General features: G+C 47.3%; 1 protein-coding gene across 2 annotated transcripts in view; it reads right to left on the reverse strand.

Moving 5' to 3' along the window:
* The window catches only part of Skap1 (src kinase associated phosphoprotein 1), a 282,046-nt gene that overhangs the window by 41,732 nt on the left and 217,977 nt on the right, over positions 1 to 22,337 (reverse strand). Inside the window, exons 5-9 of one of the 2 annotated variants that reach the window (XM_021642009.2) lie at positions 13,490 to 13,567; positions 12,144 to 12,227; positions 7,982 to 8,106; positions 5,204 to 5,267; positions 2,922 to 3,107 (exon numbers count right to left, since the gene is read on the reverse strand). In XM_021642009.2, coding sequence (XP_021497684.1) covers positions 2,922 to 3,107; positions 5,204 to 5,267; positions 7,982 to 8,106; positions 12,144 to 12,227; positions 13,490 to 13,567 — 537 coding nt within the window. The remainder of the gene's footprint in view (positions 1 to 2,921; positions 3,108 to 5,203; positions 5,268 to 7,981; positions 8,107 to 12,143; positions 12,228 to 13,489; positions 13,568 to 22,337) is intronic. The other variant, XM_060386869.1, reaches the window with a different exon arrangement.

The raw sequence follows: 22,337 nt of genomic DNA on the forward strand, positions 1-22,337 counted from the left end.
CTGTTAAAATGATACAAATGCTAGACATCGGAGCCATTTGACTATTGATGAGTATGCGGTGCTAGCACAGTCCAACGTTACGACCGTCTGTCCCTCCACCCAGCACCTGGTCTTTTGGTTTAAAAAAAAAAAAAAAGGTGGGGGTGGGGCCCGAGCAGAACGTGTTCTCCACATTCCATCTGCTCAGGATTTTCAGGTTCGCACACGCTTCATACGCATAGCCTGGCTTCCTACGCAAAAGCCTAGCATGACTGTCTTGGGTCGGGCTGGTGAGCACGCAGGCCGCGGGATCTAGCCACGCCCCCAGCTCTTTGAGGACGTACTACTTCCTATTAAACACCGCCAGGTTAATGCTCCCACCAACTGTGGAGTGCCTGTTGCACGCCGGTGCTCCGTGCTGAGTGCACACACATCCCTTTAGGGTTCCTCACATCACATCCCTCTAGGAAGCTACGTCACTTTCCCCATTTTACGGGTGGACAATTAGACGGGGCAAGGAGCTCGCTCAAGTCCTCACAGATGGCGGGTGGGCAGTGCAGACCCACTCTGACTTACAGCCAGCTTGGTGCCTGTTGGCTCTAGCTGTTGTTCACATGCTGCTTTGCAGTAGGGGGTGGTGGCTGCCACGCAGGGGCGTGGGGTAGGGAGGGTGAGGAATGAGTTCCTTCCTTCTCACTTTCTTTAGGACTGTGGCGTGGCACCTGCGAAACCCACAAGGCACTTTTCAGAAGCGACCCTACTGGAGCGCTAGAAAGCTTGGCTGATGGAGCCCTGTGGCTGAAATAATCATGGGATAATAAGTGCCCCTAGACTCCCCCCACCCCCCAACCCCAAGCTGTCTGCCAGAACGGTGGTGGATGGCGGCTTTTGTCTATTGGCAGCACAGGCAAGGTAGCTGCTGTCCTTCTGACCTGCGCAGTGGTTTTCTTTTTCCATCGTGAGTTCCCAGCTTTTCTAGAGTGAGTCTCCCGCACTTTCTGTGGATATGAGTTGTGGGCACAGGACTGGCCGCTGTTTGAGGAGGCTGAGTAAGCTCCGTGCCTCCTGTGTGTAAGCAGTGGGAGGTTGGGCGGAGTCCCAAGACCTCAGCTCAGCCTAGGAGTGAAGGAGGCAGGTGGTACTTTCCTTGACCCTCAACCCCGACGAAAGGGACGAGCCGCAAACCCGTCCTGTTTTCTCAGGCCTCTTTGCTCTCCATCCCTGAGCACCAGCTTCATCCTCCCTGGCTTCTGGGAGCATGCCACACCCTTTCTTTGCACCCCAGAAGGCAGAGCGGCTCAGGGAGATAGTTCTCCCCCCCCCCCACGCCCGGGGGGGGGGGCTTTCTTCCACGGTTGGAACCTAAGGTGGGGCCTTCCCTGCATCTTTCCCTGAACCTGGGCAGGAGCGAGCTCTCTAGGAGAGGCTCTGGCCAAGTTGGGGCGCATCTCCTTTTAGGGAGTGTGGTGAATTAGATCCGACTCTGCACCCTGCTGTTGCAATGGCGCAGGCTGTGAAAGAGAGGATTCTCAAAGGAGCTGTGTTTTAATGTAGCAATTTGATTCAATTTTCCACTCTATAAAATTACCCATCACTGCTCGTTGCTTTCTAACAGACACCTTCACTCTTAATTTAACAATCCTATCGAATTCTGCCAGGGAAATTGGAAAAATTTATCACCTGTGAAATTTTATTTTCCTTTGGTTGTATCTGTTTTTGTAAAACTTCATTAACGACGATGACTTGCTGAGGAAATTATCATTTTTTTTTTTAACTTCAGACACAAGAAATGGCTCGACCTCAACCAAGATATCATTTGCATAATAAAACACAACAAAAAAGGCTGAGGAAGTGGAGTCTGGCAGAGGCTGGAGGAACAAGGGGAAGGCTTAGTTTCTCCTTGGTGGGGTTGTGTGGGTACAGACTTGGAGAGCAATGACGTTGCTCCTCTCTCAGGCAAGAGACAAATGGGGAATGCCTCCTTAAGAAGGTTGGGCCCTCTTCTTAGGGAGCCTTGAGATGCGATTATTTACTGGTGACGCGCGTCTGGCAAGGGGCCCTGTCTTCAGGGGCCTAAGTGTTAGATCCACCTTAGTTCCTAGGTTCATCTGGGATGCAGGTTTAAATTGCTATAAATTTTGGCTTAATTTGAACTTCTTAGCAGAGCACTAAACTCCTGGCAAATTTCCACAGGAGTGCTTTCTGAATGGACCCGAAGACTCAGCCTTCCCATTGTCTAAATACCTCACAATTAAAAGACTCGGGCTCTGGTTTTTTTCAGCCTAACCCCCACTGTGTTCTACACTGTTCACCAGCTGCTGGATCCCCACCAGAAATGGCTCGGTGGAAGCAGTGATGACTGTGCGTTTTCTGAGACGCTAGTGAGCATCTTCTGTGGGGCAGAGCTCCTCAGAGCCAACCTGTTGGAGCAGAGGGCGGAGGGGAGGCAGGGTTTATTCTTAGCGAGATGAGTTTCGCTGCAGGGTTCTATCAGGGTTTTACTGTCTCGCTAAAATGGTTTGCTGGTGTTCGCATAATCCAGACTTTTCAAATCCTCCGCACCTGTGAGACAACGTTTCGTCTTTCTCGGGGTTCTACAGAAAATAAGCCAGAGCCGGAGAGTTATGAGAATGCACCTCCAAACTCACAGGGTAAACCAATGACAGCTGGAGGGTGTGTTCTCTAGCCTTTAACCTCAGTGGCGAGGAACAGATGACTTCCTGTGGGACAGATGACATCATCTGGTGGGCTTCCTCTTCCTCCCAGAGCTGGGCAGAGAAAGCCACTGTCCAGGGAGTCACGAACTTCCTGTACTGTCTCCTTCAGAGAATGACCTTTAGATCAGGATAACTTCGGGGGACTGTTTTGCTCTTCCACCCGGTCAAGAGTTTTTGACGGTCGGGGAAGGGGAAGGTGGGGAATTAGAAGGTGAAGCATTTTACCTGGTAGGACTTCATAAATGTCCTCTTCTCTGTCTGTGGGCTCCGGCAAGGCCACGACTCTGCACTGGGAACCAGACTTAGGGGAGTCAAAGCCATCGATGTCATCGTACATTTCTTCCTCTTCTTTCTCTTCCTCTTCTTCCTCCTCCTCTTCCTCTTCACAGGGAATGGTTAAGGAGCTAAGATCTGCCAGGGCAAAGATAAGAATGAGTAAAAATAGAAGAAAAAAAAAAAAGGCTGGGAAAGATGGTGGGAAAAGGAGGAGGATAAAACATGTCAGAACAAAATGAAACACTAGGTTTAGTGCCGCTATTCCTAATGTAGGCCTCAGTGGCAGGAAATCTACAGAAAAGGCCAGCCCTGCTCTGCACCAGGTTCAAATCACTGACATCAATCCTCTCTGGCAATAAAACTTGGTCAGGGTGAAGCAGCCCTGGAAAGTATGGGTGTGTGAACGAAAACGAAAGGTGAAGGAGAGAAAATAGGGCAGATGAGGCACGGCCAGGGTGCCATGCTCTGTCCATCAAGCAGAAAACGGGATGGGTGACTGATGGCTCTAAGTTGTCTAGGGTGACAGAGCTAGGGCAGTCTGGTGAAGTCGGAGCTCTCAGTCAACTCATCTCCTGACGGTCCCTTTGTAGAATTCAGACAAAATTGTTTGTGGAGAGGGAAGAAAAATGGGGGAGAGCAGCAGAAGAAAGGAAATGGGGGGGGGGGTAGAAAAAAAAAAACACAACAGGGATTCGACCAAATGGGCCAAGCAGCACAGTCACCATGTCCTTTCACGGCCTGGCTGACCTTAAAGTGGGTCACTGAGTACAGGATGTTCAGCCATTATGGCACTGGTGAGCACCAGGGCAGGGAGGAAGATTGGTTTCAAATCTGGTGGGGGCTGGGAAGCTCATTCTGTCCCGGAAACCCCCACCGAGGGGCCTCTGTAAGACCCGGTGAGTACAGCGAGCGTCCTCTGGGGAAGGAAAGGATGGAGAGATGCGAACAGTTCATTTCAAAACACAATAAAAACGTTTGGCTTGATTAGGCTTTTAATAAAGATTTCCCAACAAATTTCATCTGAATTCTGGCAACTTCATGAGGAAAGGATCAAAGGCACATTTGCGGCTTAAACCATATGTTATTATTTTGTTTGTTTTAAGATAAAATGGAATGAATAATTTCTTCAATGTGAGATTCCGAAAGTACCACAGGGTACAGCTCAATAAAGCTGCTTTGAGTTTTATTGAGGTTTACACACTTAGGGGTATATTACACGCATAAATCCTGGGCACCTAGATGAGAGTGTACCCTGTAGCCTCACCATCAATGCTCATGTCTGCCTAGTTCCAGCCTATCATACGTGATGCTGCTGGTGTGTGGAGTAGTTTGTTTCTGTGATAGCAGGGGTATGGCTGGGTAAAAGAGGCAATTCTTGTAATTAAGGCTCGGGCGCTTCCTTCCTTTTTAATCCACAATAAAACCCTACAGCAGGATAATAAACCGTGATGTGAAAGCTTGGTGTTTTTAGGTGGGTGTGCTTCTCCATGAGGCTGGGTGCTCTCGTGTCTCGCTGAGGCAGGGCCCTGCCACGGTAGTGTATAAGGGTCCTCTTAGGCCACATCTACCTGCTTGGCCACTCCCAGGTGAGGTTTCCTGGGCCACTGTGCCTGCTGTAGCCAGGCCTGCAGGCTGGCCAGCAGAGGGTACTCTAAGAACAGCGGCTAACCTCTTCAGGCAGGACGCTTGCCATCCGAAGGCAAGGAACATTTTTATTGTGGCTTGGGAAATGGCAATTTTATTTTTAATGTCCAGTGTTCTCAATGGCCACCTAGATGAGTTTAAAACTCAACTTCTAAACAAAAACAGAAAATAAGAATCGGAGGAGGAGGGGAAGGATTTGGATCTCAATCACATGATGGCTGTTACGAATTACCTTTCCAGGATGAAAGGGGTAGGGTTGGAGGGGACAGTGACTTGAGCCAAGCTGCTTTCAGAGTCTTTCCTCAAGGATGATCAGAGTTACAGTCTTGTGCTGATGGTGTCAGTGGCTAAGCTATGACATCACAGGTGATCGCTGATGTCTGCTTTGGATGGTGGGTGGATGACTGCCTTGCCTTCTCATTCATATATGATACCACTTGTGGTTATATTTAAGGGCAATGTGGGGTAGGTGGGTGGAGAGGGTCAGGGAAAGGCACATACGGAAACCTGCAGATTAGACTTTCAAAACATGACCTCAGCTGCAAACCCACTCACGCAACGCATGTTTTTGAGAATGGTGCTCTTACCTTTTAACAAGAAGCTTATTTGATCCACCCAGTCTCTGGCATCTGCTGGACTAAGGGCTGTAAACTAGAGAAAAACGAAGGGATCAATTTATCCATCACCTTCACCATACTATAAGTGTCATGACTGCTGCTGGAGAGGCTCAGAGGCCTCTAGGCTCAGAGGCCTCTGGGTTTTAGAATCGAGCTTGGAGCTTTGGGTTCTCTGTCTCCTTGCCATTCCTAAAAAAAGGCCAAAACACCTCACTCATCTCGCTGCTTTGTGCCTTCGGCGGTTTGATACGCCAGAGAGGCTGGCCTTTCATCTGTGTACGCCCACTCACTAGATGACTTCTTCACCAGAGATTTGTTGGAGAAAGGTTTATAGAAAATGAAGCAAGTCAACACGGAGGCGAGATGGGAATCTTGCCAGGGAGGGGCCTTTGACAGCAAGGGGATTGTTTTCCAGTGCCGGGGATGCAGCTCAGCACTTGAAACATGAAGTACTCTATTGCTGACCAGCAGGACACTGAGGAAAAGGCAGGGAACACTTGTTGTTTAGGGCAGGCTGGGGTGGGTGGGGGTGGTTGCTGAAGTAACGCCGTTTCCCTGTTTCCGTTGGGTTTTTAGAGGGTTGGTGCCAACCAGGAGAGGGAGCCGAGCGGTTCAGCCACGGGAACCACGTGAGCCGTGAAGACCATCAGATGGGAGCTGTGCAAGCAGATCAAGCTGGACTGGAGAGCGGGCAGGGAGAGAGCAGACGGCCGGGGTGGGGGACGGCTCTGACCACACTTAAAATGCAGGCAAGAAGGAGCCGCTGTCAGTTCTAGCAAAGAGAGAGCATGACTTTCGGTAGCTGTGGCTGGGAAGGGTGGGAATAGGGGTGTCTGGAGTCTGAAGGCCGATTAGGAGGCTGTTTAATTAGCCCATTTCGTGAAGTGATAGGGACTTAGCAACTGCGGGAATAAACAAAGGGAGGAAGAAAGGAAAATTAACAAGAATCCATGGCCCAGAGTGATGGTTTGGATTCAATGGGCCGAAGACAGGAAGCAAACAGACCACTTTCAAATTCACCAAACAAAGCAGCCAAGCATCAAACCTTTGTAATGCTTTTTTTTTTGTTGTTGTTTATTTGTTTTTGTTTTTGAGACAGGGTTTCTCTGTGTAGCCCTGGCTGTCCTGGAACTAGCTCTGTAGACCAGACTGGCCTCAGACTCACAGAGATCTGCCTGCCTCTGCCTCCTGGTTGCTGAGATTAAAGGTGTGTGCCACAGACCCTTTACATTTTTTAAAATGAATCAACCTGAAATGATAGAACATTTTGATTCTACGGTCATTAGAGTTTGATAAAGGTACAAGCTGCAGACGGAAATATAAGTTCTTGCTTTATCACTATTATTCTCTCTCTCTCTCTCTCTCTCTCTGTGTGTGTGTGTATGCGCAAGCACATATTCTTTGTATACAAGCGGAGGCCAGAGGAGGGCACCAGTGTTTTCCTCTTCCACTTTCAACATTATCCCTTTGAGGCAGAGTCCCTCCTTGAGCCTTGAGCTTCTGTTTTTTTTGCTAGGCTGGCACTCACCAGGCCCCAGCACTCCCTGCGTCTCTATCCTCCATGGTGCTGGGTTTAAAGGCATGCGTGAAATCATACCTGGCTTGTGACAAGGGTTCTGGATTTGAATTCGGTTTTTCATGGGAATCATCTCTCCAGCACACTCACAGTTTCCGAAAAACCACACAGTTCAATAAAGTCTTTCTAGGTATACTGGTTTCGGACTTTCCACATAAAACTTTTACCTGGATGTAACACTACTGCAATTTAATAATAAAAACAACTTAGAACCATGCTAAGTGCATACGGCTGTTGCATAATGTTTACAAAGGACCCTACAGAGAAGTTTTAGTGAAACTTTAAAACATCTGGACATTGCATAACGAAGGCATAGATCATTTTATCAAATTAACAGTCAAGGCACTATCAAGGGTAAAAAGTTGAGTGCTGAGGAAAATGTGAAAAGCCAAAACATTCTTTAAGTGATAAATTTTGTATGTTTTTTTTCTTTTCTCCTAAGTTGGCCAAAGTTCAGTTACATAGCTTTAATGAAGATGTGTTAAAATAAAGATTACCTACAATTAACAAATAATATACACATACATGTAAAATTCATACTTGACAAATACCAACATAATCACTCAGGCACTAGTTTTGGTTGCTTTAAAAATGAGTAGTGAAGATTCAAAATATAAAAATTAGCAGAATGAGGAATAAGTCTCGCATGGACAAGGCTTCACAGGCCTCTGGTCTTCACTATTTCTCCTCAGAAGCCACTGGCATCAAGGTCTTGGAAATCCTTCTAGGCACACAGCACATCCACACCGAAGGAGGAGGTTTTGGACAGAAAGACAAACATGGGAGAATTATTCCCCACTCTGTAGTTAGATATTACAAATCTTGGATTCCATGGAAGGATGTAAAGATGACCAGCTGGAAAAAACAGAGAGAATAGGAACTGCAGCTGTGAAAAGGAATCTTGCCTTGTGGGATGTGACTGGGAAGGTAGGGGAGGGGTGAAGAGGCAGAAGATGAGTAGAGGTGGCATCTAGGATGAGTGTAGCAAGAGATGAGAGGGGAGGGCATGACACAGCGAGGGACGGAGCCGGAGAGCAGGTCACAGCTGGGGAGGAATGAGTGGGCAGCAGAGAGGATGGGATCCAGGACAGCAACCAGCTGACCACGGCAGCTCACACGCGACAGCTGGGGGGGGGAATGCAAGGCCGATGATGATCATCAGGCCGTCCTACCTCATAGCTGCGTCTATCCTGGCAGGTCAGTTCAAAGCAGGCCTCTTTCTTGGAGTCTTTTCGAAGGTGGGGGGCCATCCGGACACTGTAGCCCCTAATGAGGAAGGTCCCTTTGGGCTGCTTGCCTGCAAAACAGCAAGGCTCCTTGAATCCCTAGAGAGATACAGCAGCCGAGGGAAGGCTTTTTCTCTGGGGTGGAAAATCAAAAGCGCCAAACAGCGGTTGCATCCCCGAGGAGATTGTCTAATTGTCTGAGAAAGGTTTTCAGGGAAGCTTGGGATGAGGCTCCTGCCGTACCCAGGCAGAGATCAGCACCGAGCAGAGGACAGCCAACACGAGAGGTTATTTTTACCGAAAGCGTGCAAGAGAGATGGGGAATTTATTAGAATGTTAAGAGATCTATTATAACAGAAAGCAGAAGTTATTACAGCAAGGAGAGTGGCTGTAAGTGTGGGGCTCTTGAAAGCTATTACTGAGCCCAAATGTTATTATCGGGGCCAGCAGGGTTCACGTTCAAGGAAGGGCACGGCAGCCCAGCGGGGTATTCTCGAGTCCCCGAATCTCCTTCCATACCCTACCTCAAGTGCTCACCCACTCCCCTGAGGGTCAGGTGGAAATTTCCTGGGAAGTGACCAAATAAAATGAGTATCATGAGAGGACGAGGAAGGTGACCAAGAGAAGGGAACCCCAAATGAAGGAAAGGGGAGACCACTCTGCCTGCCACTTCTTTCTGAAAACAAACAACCTACCCTCCCCAAACAAACAACAACAACATTGGACTCTTCCCTGTACCCTGAGAGAGGTTGTGAGTCTTGACAGACAGAGCATGTAGAGGGCAGCCACGGCAGTGCCTGGGCGATGCTGCTGCCTTCTATCAAGTGGAGTCAATTGGAATTGAAATCTTTCCCTCTCCCCATCAGTGCTGAAGATTGAACCCATGGCCCCAGTCGCCTCTAAATGATAATGGTGGCGACTGAAGGACAGAGAGAGAGAGAGAGAGAGAGAGAGAGAGAGAGAGAGAGAGAGAAAGAGAGAGAAAGAGAGGGAAGGAGGGAGAAAGGGAGGGATGCTGGGAGGGAGGGAGGGGAGGGGAGACGGGAGAAGGGTTCTATTTTTACCTGGTTGAGCTAAAAGAAACACACAGATACTACACCTACTGACTGAGAAAACGTCCTGGGCACAATAAGGACTAACTGTCGAGAGGGGAGCCATGCAACACTGCTTTCTGACACCAGAATCTTTCTCGTTAAAGTATCCCTCCTTGTTCTCACTGGCCACTAAAATGTTTTGTTGTTTCTTTGGTTGCCAGATTTTATTTCACCCTGTCGGCAAAATGGTCAATAAAAGTCTCCAAGCCTCTTGCTCTCTCCTTCCCCCCCCCCTCTCTCACCGTAAGACTTGAGTTCTGAATGAACAGACTTGGCTTTATACCCACACAGGCCAACACTAACCATTTTTTTTTTTTTTAAAGATTTACTTATTTTTATTTTGTTTGTACGGGTGGTTTGCTTGCATGTATATATGTGCATGCCTGGTGCCTTCGGGGGCCAGAAGAGGCTGTCGGATCTCTTGGAACTGGAGTTACAGGTGGCTATGGGACACTCACATGGGTGCTAGAAGCTGACCTGGGATCTTCTGCAAGAGCAGCAAGTGTTCCAAGCCCTCCCTCCAGCCCTCCAACCACTCATTTAAATGCAAGGGAAATGGTGAACAGTTTCACAGCGGTCCAAACATCACACTAGTCTGAAGAATAGAATACGTGTCGGCTTTGTAGCTTTGGCCTTTAACTCCCTACGTAGCTGAGGACGGCCTTGAACTCTCAGTCTTCCGGTTCTGCCTTCTGGCATGTACCGTCACACTGGCGTCACACAGTGATGAGGATGGAACCCGGGCATCATGAGTGCCAGCCAAGCGAGCCAAGCATCTACTGGCTGAGCTGCATCTCTGGCCCATGCCTCGCATTCAGGAGAGAACCAGTACTTGCTGGATTTGGGAGTGAGCTGGGGGTTGGAAGGACACAGAGCTTCTGTCGCTCAATTTTCAAGAATGTCGCTGTCAGCGGCGAGTACCCCCCAATGGGTCACTGAGAAATCCAAGATGGTCTTAAAGTGCAGTCAGTGACACGGTGGCAGGAGGAAGGGCAGAGAGAGGCAAATTCCACACAGCCAAGGGCAGATCCTAACGGTCCCAGGTCACTAGCCAAACTGTAGCTCTCTCTGCCATGGTTGTACCAAAGGTGCCGGGAGACTGTTGTCCAGGCATCAGGAAAATACAGTTTGGAAAGGAAGGGAGGGAAAACAGCACACGACTGGAAGGCAGATCAAAGGCCTTCTTTGTAGAGCTACCCCTGGCCTCTGCGTGAAGATGGGAAGACTCCAAGGAGGCCCCTTGAGCACTTTAATTATCTCCTCTCCGTCTTGCTTCCAATCAGCAGAACAGACTCCTCTCCCTGGGAGTTGGCCCTTGTGGTGGTTTGAATAGGAATGGCCCCCCTAGACTTATGTGTTTGAATGCTTAGCTTAGTCTATAGGGAGTGGTATGATTAGGGGGTGTGGTCTTGCTGGAGCAGAGGTGTCCTGGTTGAAGGAAAGAGTGTCACTTGTGGGGGCAGGCTTAGAGGTCTCTTATATGCTTAAGCTAGGCCCAGTGAAGCATTCACTTCTGCCGCCTGCGAAACAAGATGGAGAACTCTCAGCTCCTTCTCCAGCACCACGTCTGCCTGCGCGCCGCCGTGCTTCCTGCCATGACAATAACAGACTAAATCTCTGACACTGTAAGCCAGCCTAGTTAAATGTTTTCCTTTATGACAGCAGCTGTGGTCCTGGTGTCTCTTCACAGCAATAGAAACCCCAACTAAGACGGCTCTTGTTTACAACAATAATAACTTTTGACTTGTATTTCTTTGCAGCTCCCTCTGATCGTGTTTAAATTCTCTCTCCTTTCTCAGGGACTTAGCAAGGCATCCAACATGGATGAGAGGTCTTCTAGGGATGGCCTCTGAGTCACCACTTGGCTGCTGCCGCCGTCATCTGGCTGAAGGGTGTCTCTTGGGTATAACAACCATTAAGATTTCAATACTCTGTGGCTCCAGGAATGTCCACTGGACTATTTCCCAATAGTCATGAATGTGCTCTTAGAGAGTTTGAGCCCTAAGGTTCTACTTCTGGGCCACTGTGAACACTGCTTACACGTTTTGCAGAATTATTATTATTATTATATTATTATTGTTATCATTTTTGTGTGTGGTGCTAGGAATTCAATTCAGAGCCTTGTGACCACCAGGCGAGTGCTCTGCCACAGGGCTATATCTCCAGTTCTTGGTTTTGGAGACAAGAGTCTTACTATGTAGATCAGGCTAGCCTTGAACTTGTGATCCTCTTGGCCCAGCCTTGTAAGTATTGGGATTGCAGGAGTGTGCTACCACGCCTGACATCTTAAATGTTTTTTTTTCCCCTTGCTGTTGTTGTTGTGTTTTGTTTTAAAATCTTTGCGTGTGTATATGTGTTCTTACTTGCACATGTATGCGTAGGCGTGGTCCTGTATGCGAGTGCAGGTGCATGCATGCCACCGCACACACGTGGAGGTTAGAGCACAGCCTGTGGCGTTGCTTCTTGTCTTGCACCTGCCTGAGCCACAGTTTCTTGTCTGCTGCTGTCTTCATCAGGCTAGCTGGCCGAAGAGTTCTGGCGATGCTCCTGTTTTCGTCTCCCATCTCACTATAATTTCTGATTCCCATCTCACAGTGAAAGCGGCGGCGTTAGACCGAGCCATATTATCACCGTTATCTTTAGATGGCCCCTGGGGTCTTGAACTCAAGTCTTCATGCGTATGCAGCAAGCATTTTATCCTCTGGGCCATTTTCCCAGCCTCCCTTTTCTTCATTTATTCAAAGAATGCCAAACCATTCTGATATTATCATGTAATGAGTCACAACAGACAGTAACCCTTTCAGAGAGTGACCACACACTTAGTGTTTAAGGAGGGAAAAAAGAATGCTAAATTGGCCTGCATTTTTGGCAATGGGCGAGCCTCTTTCTTTCCTAAGTATGTTGCTCTATGGGTATTAGTTAAGGACCGCTATGTAGAAATCTAAGTGCTTGAGAGTTTAGGAAGAGCTTGTATCCAGGAGCGAGATGCCGCCGTGTAGATGGAGAACACTTACTTTTCTCATTAGCATAGTAGAGGAAGAGACCTCTGCTGACCACACACCATCGCTTCTGCCACTCTGACCCGAAGAAGCTATGATCTACACAGAGGAGCGAGAAGGGACATAAATTCAGGTAACTAGAATCGCCTAAGAGTCTGTAAAATCCAACAACACAGCTGAGTGGGTTATTGTTTTATTTCCCAGGTTAATGGACTGTAAAACCCTCCTTTTCACTCCCACAGGTTATCCTGTATTGACTGAGCAGGGAGGATGAACTCCATCACAGGCCCGGGGCTCTTAGGAAGGCTGCTCCTCCGTGCTTTCAGGGCTGGCTGTCTTTTTATCTAGCTTGCTTTCTATCCTGTAGGGCCAGATCTCATCCTGCTCTTTTTTTTTTTTTTTTTTCAAACTTCCTGTGATATCTTTGTTTGTTTGTTTTTGGACACAGAGTCTCACTGGGTAATCCGGGCTGGCCTCAAGCTCATCGCTACCATCTTGTCTCGGCCTCTCTAGTTCTAGGACTGTAGGCACGGCACCACTATACCCGACTACCATCATTCCTTTATGTGCTGCCTTCTGCGAAATGAAACGACACTCCAGGTCCTCCAGGCCACGACCTGGAGACGGGATTTCTTTTCTTCTTCTTTTTGAGTATCTGTGGTAAACCAGTTTGCTTGTTGAGCATTAACACAAGGACGCTGGCCCCTGTAGTACGTATTTTAATAGAGTGACTTAAAGGGTCATGAATTGGGCAGCTCTGAAATTTGGAAGTAGGCTTCTAAACACTTGGAAAGACTACCTCTTGACAAAAACAGTCTCACTTTTTTTTTTTCTTTTTTGAGACAGGGTTTCTTTGTGTAGCCCTGGGTGTCCTGGAGCTCACTCTGTGAATCAGGCTGGCTTTGAACTCAGAGATCCATCTGTTTCTGCCTCCTGAGTACTGGGACTATAGGTGTGTGTGGCCCTTCTCCCTTGCTACAGTGTCACTCTTTTTAGGAGCACTCTGAAAGGTGAGGACAAGAATATCATTCATCCACCCATCCATCCACCCACCTCATAGAGATCTGCCTGTCGGTGCCTCCGGAGGCTAGGATTACAGGTGTTTGTGCCACCACAACTGGCTAGAACCAATCCCAATGAAGCCCACAGTTGGCTGAACACTTGGGCCTTATCTCTAGTTGACACACACTAATACCATACTTCCTTCCTTTCTAGGCTTTTGCCTTACATGGGTCTGGCCCACTCCTGGGCCCTAGGAAGACATCCTAGAGTCAGCTCCTCCTGTCTTCTCTCCCTCCCACCCTCCCTCCTTCCCTCCTCCTCTCCTGGAATGTTCTGCTCTTCACGGGTCTGATAAATACCTTTGCTTCTCTTCTCCAAGTATCCTTGCTTTATGACGTTTTCCAGCTCCTGAGCCCCTCTTAGGGCATCTTCCAGTCCTGAAAGCAACAACAATAAAACGCCTTGTTTAAACCTGATGGGATTTCCATTTACACCACTTTAGATTATTCACATTAATGATGGAGTACGGAAGGGTAATTGTTTAAATGCAGCACAAAATACAACAATTTCTATATGATTAGGGGAAAAAGTTAATTTTCTTCCTAATTATATCTAATGCTAATATTGCTTAAAATGACCAAACATACATTAGCTTGTGGTAAGGGGAGGTAGCCTCAATACGTGCTGATCGGCAGGAAAAAGGCCTCTGGGGAATTAGGAATTTGCACTGGATATAAGCTCTAAATTGGGTAATCCACAGTGAGATAATCAACAGTCAAATGAACAGCAACCAAGAAGGCCAGGCTTTAATGAGTAATAGACTCCACTATGCATGCAGTCATTTCAGAAGGGACAATAAAACACATCTCCACCTGTCGGTCTTTTTCTGGCTGTTTTCACGTCTATATTTGTGCTGTGCACGTGTGTGTGTGTGTGTGTGTGTGTGTGTGTGTGTATGTGTGTGTGTGTGTGTGTGTGTTTGGGTGGACGTGTGTGCAGGTAGGGCAGTCTTTGATATGGGGCATCTTCCTCTGTTATCTGTTCTCCACCCTAGTTTTTGAGGCAGGGTCTCTCCTTGATCCTGGAGCTCACCTATAGGGTACCCTGGTGAACCTGGGAGACTCTGTCTCCACACTCCCAGCGCTGGGCTTTATAGAAAGTGCTACCTTGTCCAGCTTTTATGTGGGTCCTGGGATCCAAGCTCTGGTCCTCACGTGCACACAGAAAAGCACCTTGCCTATTGAGCCATCACAGCAGCCTGTTTCATTTAGACAGCTGCTTTGGGGAACACAGATTTTGTGAAGAAGGGCTATGCGAGGCGAATTTGTCAATAACCACCAGATCTCGGGTTTTTGCAAAGAATGGGTCGTGTTATGTATCTTAAGAATCATAGAAGCTTTAGCCCAAAAGAAGACCTTGGGGCTTGGGGCTGACATTAATCTTTAACTGCAGGATGGTGACTTTTTTTTTTTTTTTTTTCTGAGACATGGTTTCTCTGTGGAATAGCCCTGGCTGTCCTAGACTCGCTTTGTAGACCAGGCTGGCCGAGAACTTATAGAGATCCGCCTGCCTCTGCCTCCTAAATGCTGGGATTAAAGGCAGTGACATTCTTGGCTTTTAATGGCTTCCTTAGGTGCACATTTATTGCGATGTCAAGCTCCTAATTCACTGTCCTGCCTGGGGCTTACACTTGCTTAACAGCAGCCTCAGGTGTCTCTGACCCTGTGATCCTCCTGTCTCCACATCCTAAATGCTGTGGCTGTAAACAGGAACCACTGAATCTAGCTCCCCTAAAATCTCCAGAAAAACATAACTCTGTACTTCCCCTCTTCTCTCCTCTCTTCTCCTGGCTCCTGCCCTCTCTTTCCTTTTCTAGTGTGTGCTCTTCCACTAAGCTACAACCCCACCCCAACTTCACATTTCTTGAAACATTTTTAAAACTTACATTTATTTATCAGGTGTATGTGTGTATGTGTGAGTCTGCATGTATGTATGCATGGGTGTGTATGTATGTGTGTATGTGTGTGTGTGAGTGTGTGTTTGGCCAGTTTTCTCCTGCTTCCTGGGGCACTGGGAATTGGACTTAGGTATTAGACTCTAAAACAAGTGCCTTTGACTGGCCCCTTTACATTTCTTTTTTAAAATATTTATTTATTTATTCACTTTACATCCTAACTGTAGCCCCCTCCCTCTTCTCTTCCAGCACCCCTTCCCCCTCCTCCATCCCCCTTCCCCTCAGAAATGGGGATCCCTCCCATATCAAGCCACCCATCAAATCACATCAGGATTGAGTACCTCCTCTTCCTTGGTGGCCTGGCAAGGCAGCCCCACCAGGGGGGAGTGGCCGAAGACAGTCGGCTAAGAGACGTTTTATAGTTATTTTTAGTTCTCCAACCCAAATGTTTTCCTTCAAAATCTATAATGCAAACAATTCAAAATACACTATCTACCATTTATACAACTTCCAAAGAATAAACAGAAAATAGTATTTCTTAAAACATTATGAGGATAGCATGCGAATTTCTGAAGAAGGGAGTCGAACAAGAGTTCTACCCGGCTGTGATGCCTACGAAACAGAATGATGCGGCGCAGTAATCCTGTAGGGCCGGTTGTGACACATGTACCTTGGCAGTAACCAAGAGTCTTCAAATTGGACTTAAAATCTGCTCGACAAGAGGGAAATCGTTGGTACTAGAGCCAACCCCTCAATCCTAGTAAAGTCATGCCTATTGGAGAATTTACAACTCCTAATTCGCCAAACCAACATAATCCCTAACGACAGTCTGTAAACGTTTGTCCTTGTGCCACATGACAGTGTGACCTTTACTCCTCATCAAGAAAACTTCTTTGCAACAGATGGAGGCTAAAGAAAAGCACGACCAATCAAAATTCAGACTTGCGGAGGCCGGTCCCAATGGAAACATCTACAGAATACTCCTGCACCTGAGGCTTAGGAGACATTGGAGAGAGAGAGAGAGAGAGAGAGAGAGAGAGAGAGAGAGAGAGAGATGGAAAGACTGTAAGAGCCAGAGGATCGGGGACTTTGCTGTAAGGCTGTGTTTTCTAATAATGTTGGGAGCTACCCACATAAAGTCTCACCAACAGCTCAATTCCCAGCACCTCAAAAACACACACACACACAAAAGAACAACCCACAATTAAGACGATCATTTTGCCTCTAAGCTGTTTCAAGCATAGTGTTTCAAGCATGGATCACAGGGCTGGAGCGAAGGCTCTGTGGTGAAAAGGGAGGGCTTGCTGCTTTTGCTTTGGTTCCCAACACTCTCGTGGCGGCTCACGCAGCTCTGGTTCTAAGGGCTCTGATGCCCTCTTCTGGCCTCTGAAGGCACCAGGACCTAACAGGGTGAACATACACACATGCGTGCAAACACTCATATGCATAAAGAGAAAAATCGTGGGGCTGGAGAGATGGCTCAGCGGTTAAGAGCACTGGCTGCTCTTCCAGAGGACCCGATGCCTCTGGCTTTCACAGGCACCTGCACTCATACGTGCGAGCACACACACACACACACACACACACACACACACACACACACACACTAAAAAAAAAGTAAAGCAGGAGGTTTGTCAGCTTTTTATGTGATTGATTTCTTTTTCTCCCCTGAGACAAGGTTTCTCTGTTTAACAGAGCCCTTGGCTGTCCTGGACTTGCTTTGTAGACCAGGCTGGCTTCAAAACTCACAGAGATCTGCCTGCCTCTGCCTCCTGAGTGCTGGAGTTAAAGGCAGGCACCACTATGCCCTGGCATGATTGATTTTTTTTTAATCCAATTGATTTATTGGCATAGAATTGCTCATAGAATCTTTTCCTTCTGTCCCCTCCGTCTGTCCCTCTGTCCGCCAGACACCCCCCTCCTGCCCTTTTGTCCCTCCCTCTCTTCTCATCCTTCTTTGTTTTTGAGACAGGGTCTCACTATATAGCTCAAGGCTGGCCACATCTGGCAGCCATTTCCATTGGTGGATTTTACAGTTAGTAAACTCTGTGTTTGGCATGAATCCTTTCAGACGGGGTCTTGAGGTACATGCGTGAGATGAACCACAGCAAGTGAAAGTTCATACTCCTAGGGGTTTTCTATTCCCTCCCCATTGCTCTAAAATCCTAGCCTCCCCCCCACCCCAAACCAACCAACCAACCAATAAACAAAACATCCTCTAAGAACTGGCAGAGATTCTTCTGTCATGTGAGGTGAAGACCAGCGACAGGGAAAGGTTCTTCTCTGAAGTACTGTTCAAAAAAAAAAAAAAAAATTGCTCCTGGAGGCCTCCTCAAATTCAAATGAAAGACACAGAAGCTGAAAGAGGAAAGAGACTGGATTCCCCAAGCCATGTCTTCTCTACAAGTTTCTTCTTCTTTTTTTTTCTTCTTTTTAAAAAAGGTCTTGTTAAACTTAGAGAGTTTCCTGTTAAAGTCTGAATCATAAAAGACATGTTAAGAGTCTTACTAGAATTCAAAGCTCCTTTTTTTTTTTTTAAATGCAAATCTAAATGCCATTTTATGGAACATTTATAATTATGAAAATGGAAAGACATCGCCTCGTGTTCGGGGAGAGTCTCTGCGTATGAATATTACATTAATGTGCCCACACCAGCTCACTGATCCTGCCGGCAGGAGCATAAAAAATGCTTGAGTGAAACTTTTATTTAGATGCGAAGACTCCAGGCCCCAGCGGGGTGACAGAGACAGCCCCTGTGAGTTGCCATCAGAGACAGAGCTTGAATTGAATTACCCAGGGGGGAGGAAGTAGTGATGAGCACGCTTCGCTTATTTAATTTCATTTACTTTCAGTACATTATCAGCATGAGGCTTTTCCTCTCCCCGCCAAGTGAAACCCAAGAACGCCAACAACCAAGAAAACAAAGGCCTAATGCAGCAGAGACGTCTGAACTCCAAGTCACTAATTCCAGGCCTGCAGGGAGAGAGAGTACCATCCCCGCCTCCTCTCCTCCAGAGTCAAACTCAGCTTGCTAAAATCTGGGCCCTTGAACGAGTTGCTGGATTTCTCACTTGGTTGTTCACCGACAGGATCCCGAAGAGCGGCCTGGCTGGGGATGTTTTTTTATACGCCATGCTTTTGTATGTCAACAGTCAGACTGTTGCTTCCTAATGCATTTGAGGCTTTTTGTATTTGTGAGAGACCTCACTTGGCTGCCCTGATGCACTGTTGGGGGAAGAGATGGGATTGCAGGAGACATTAAGAAGAAAAATAGACAATCGAGTCCAATCAGCCTCTATCTGATTGAGTGTACGGGAGCTGCTGTGAGTCTGATATTAGATGTTCTTCATGGAGACCTGACTCTGAGCCCACTGACCCGGCAGCTGAATCCACACAAGCAAGGTGGGAAGCCACTGTGTCCCTTTAAATGTCTCCTCTTTTGCTGTCATCCAGGACCCCGATCGAACACTGGCAACCAGAGAATGCGTATGGTTAGGCGAACTATGGGAAGGTGAGGCAGGAGACTTCCACAACTGAGTCCACCCCCATCGTCCGACAAACGGCTCCATGCCTTATAAGGAGATGTTCTCTAGGATGATGAAAAAGACAGGAAGACACCACAGACAACTGTGCAAGATGCCATTTAAAAGGCAAAAGCATGGATAGTAGTAAAAAGAAATACTTTTTTTTTTGTCTGTTACCTGAATGGAAGCTACCATCATCACTATGACAAAAAAACGAGAAACTGTTTCAATTTATTAGGAACAAGTGGTCCTCTCGCATAGACCTGTGCATGCATCACTTTGTATCAGCACAAAACAGAATCGCATTAGCGTCATGATCTCTCTCCACCACTACACTTAACTAAATCTCTCTGAGCAACCCACATAAAGAAGAGATTCACTTAGCGGAAGGATGTTTGGCCATAAAGATAAGATCAACAGAGAAGTGTTTTACTCAGAAGTGATGGCCGCCCAACTTCCATGGCGAACGAAGATAAAAGAAATTCTCCAACATCCTTCTCTCTTCATCCTGATCCTTTTAAACCCTTGCCTCCTCCCCACCGCCCACCCCCCCGCCAGAAACCAACTCTGCCGTAGACAAAATGACAGGGTAGGACTCCATCTCTCAGCGCTAAACACGACTCTTCAGTCAGCTACTCATGGCAAACAACAATGAGGGCCCTTTGGAGTGTGATACATTTCCATAAGGCAGTCAATAAAACAGACATGGGCGCTTATGTGCGTCACGGCCTATTTAGCCAGCTGTGTTCTAGCCCACTGAGAAAAGAGAATAGGGGAAATCAGTTGGCAACACACAGCACAAGGCTAAGAGCACAGGAGGTCACCCGATTCCTCTGTGGCCCCTGAAGAGCAACCCAGGTGCCTGCTACCTCCTACCGCAGACAGTGACTTTGGTCCCTTGCTAACTCAACCTGAAAAGACCAACAATTTTGAAAAAAAAAAAAGTGTTTTCCTCCCTCCCTAGTTCTCCCCCAACTTAAATTGTGGACTTCTTTCATCATTCTTCTTCCTTTTAATTCAAGTTCAACTCTCTTGAAAAGAAAACAAATCTACCCAAGCCTAAAGACAGCTTGCTGCCCAGAGGGTGGTGGTTCTCGGGTGAGCTGGTGCATTGCATTGAGGATCTGGCTGGATGAGGCTAGAGAAAAATCTGGTGTTTGAGGACTGGGAAGGGTCAGGTTCCATCTTGATTTCAGGGACCGCAGACATCCGTCTGTCCGCTGGGTTGTGTAAAAACACATACTTTAAACTAAAAATGTATGCATAGGTGTATGCATGTATGAAACATACACATACATAGAAACACACACATGTATACATAGAAACACACACACAAACACATATATACATATGTACACATACCTACATACACACATATGTATGGCGTGTATTTGTAGGTACCCACAGCGGCCAGCAGAGGGTGCTAGATGCCCCTGGAGATGGAGTTACAGGCAGCTGTGGGCTGCTGGGAACGAAACACAGGTCCTCTGGAAGAACAGCCAGTGCTCTACGGAGCCATCTCCCGTCCCTGTGGCCTTCTTTAGTAAGATCAAGTCTACTGGTCCTTAGTCTCTGGTTTTTCTGGGTTAACTTCTTTTCCTTATTTTCAAGTTTCGGAACCGGCCAACGGTAGTCTGTTTGGGGTCTCTGGCAGGAACTGAGCCTCCTCTGATCCTCAGAGAGAAAGAAGCTGCTTCCTGCTTCTCTGTGGCATACTCACGTAACATTCACCTTCTGTGCTCCCGCTGCCAGCCACTGGGATTTGCCCTCAACCCACTACACTTTTCTGCCATTGTGCTTTGCTTATTAAGGGATTTAGGTAAAAAACAAAACAGGAAAGGTTAAAAAGTCTAAGTCATTACCAATCGGCTGAGGATGTAAAGGATTCAAAGGCAGAGAAACCACAGATCGCTTTAAACTGAATGGATGCGTTTGTGGAGAAAAAGTCCAACGCAGGCGAAGAGGCAGGGAGTGAACACAGCTGTCTTAGGGTTTTATTGCTGTGAAGAGACTCCATGACTGGCAACTCTTGTAAAAGAAAACATTTAGTGGGTGATGGCTTACACTTAAGAGGTTTAGTCCATTATCGTCATGGCAGAAAGCAACGCACTGTGCAGGCAGACACGGAGCTGAAGAAGGAACTGAGAGCTCTACATCTTGATCCACAGGCAGCAGAAGTGAAGACTGTCACACTAGGCCTGGCTTGAGCATCTGAGACCTCGAAGCCTGCCTCTACAGTGACACACTTCCGCCAACAAGGTCACCCCTCCTAACAGTGCTGCTCCCTACGGAGTAGCATTCAAACACACGAGTCTATGGGGGCCATTCCTGTTCAAACCACCACAACAGCTAATTGAGTTCATCTCCACTGGGAGAAAGCCAGGCAACAAAGCAAGACATTGGATTTAGACATAGTGGTGAAATGACGCACTTAATGGTCACCAAAGACAACATTCGGGATTTTATTTATTTCCTTATTTATTTTTGAGACACAGTCTTGTGCGTGATACAGTGAGAGCTGACTTGCCCTTTTGATGCTCCTGCCTCAGCCTCCTGAATGCTGGGACTAGAGGTGTGTGCCTCCGTGCATCCTTCGGGTCTTATCTTTCACTCCTTACTTACTAACGCTTTTTAGTGTATTGCGATGACTAAGGTTGTTCTGTTTTCTAGCTGTGTGCAACCAAAGAAGTCAGCAGACATAGGGAACAAAATAAAAGTCTCAGATCCAGTAACAGGGCACACGCACTCGGATCAGGGGCCCATTATTAGAGGAAGCAACGAGAAAATGCTCAGGAGACTCTACCTGGTCGCCAAGGTTTGGAGGGGTTTCCTGCTGGCTGGGAGAGGCGTCTGTAGAAGGGCGCATCAGTACAGCATAGGGCTCAGGCAGGGATCATGGTCACAGTTTACTCTTGGAGGAGATTTTCATTTAAAAAGCTTGCTGAGCCGAACGTCCACACTGATTTCCCGTTTGCAGAACATGCCACCAACAACGAGAAGATCTGGGGTGCGCTGCGGAAGCGATGACTATTTAGAGGGTGAAGAGCCTTGGCGTGGAGAAACGCAGGCAAGACCTTGCTCTCTAAGGGACGCCCTTTTTTCACACCTTGCCTTTCCATGGGATCTTTACCCATGTGCAGAACAGAGCCCCTGTGTGGTGGCCTCAACACAGCTAACTAAGTGCTGATATTCGGCTTTACCCAGCAGCTGCGGGTGCTGAGTCTTCAAGGATGGATAACTTGACACAACTAGTGCGTCTCATTCATGGTACCGGGGCACATTCTGATGAGATGAAGGGCGTGGATTTTTGAATCGTTTTAGAACCAGACCAGACCATTTCTCTAGAGTAATGCCGCTCATTTGCATTCGGCTATGCTTTTTGAGGGAGGAGAGTCAATTAGAGGAAGGTGTGATTTATCTTAGTTATGTCGCAGTCTTTAGTCACTAAGCGAAACTGCAGTTTCATAATTGATGTAGCCAAGGATCTCCAAAGCACTTTACTTCCTTTAAAAACAAAACAAAACAAAACAGAACAGAACAGAACTGGGTTGCTGAGGAACTGCAGTTGCTCCATGGAAGCGAACTGAATGTGTGGTGTCAGCAGACAGGTATTACGGCCACAGGATCCACGCCATCGAAGGGAGGAATTGTTCTGATATCTATAACGCAGCAGCCACAGGTTCATTTTTGTCTTAGGAATCCGTCCTTATGTTGTGTTACAGTTTGATT

Source organism: Meriones unguiculatus, chromosome 7 (assembly GCF_030254825.1).
Source record: "Meriones unguiculatus strain TT.TT164.6M chromosome 7, Bangor_MerUng_6.1, whole genome shotgun sequence".
NCBI classification, from domain to species: domain Eukaryota; kingdom Metazoa; phylum Chordata; class Mammalia; order Rodentia; family Muridae; genus Meriones; species Meriones unguiculatus.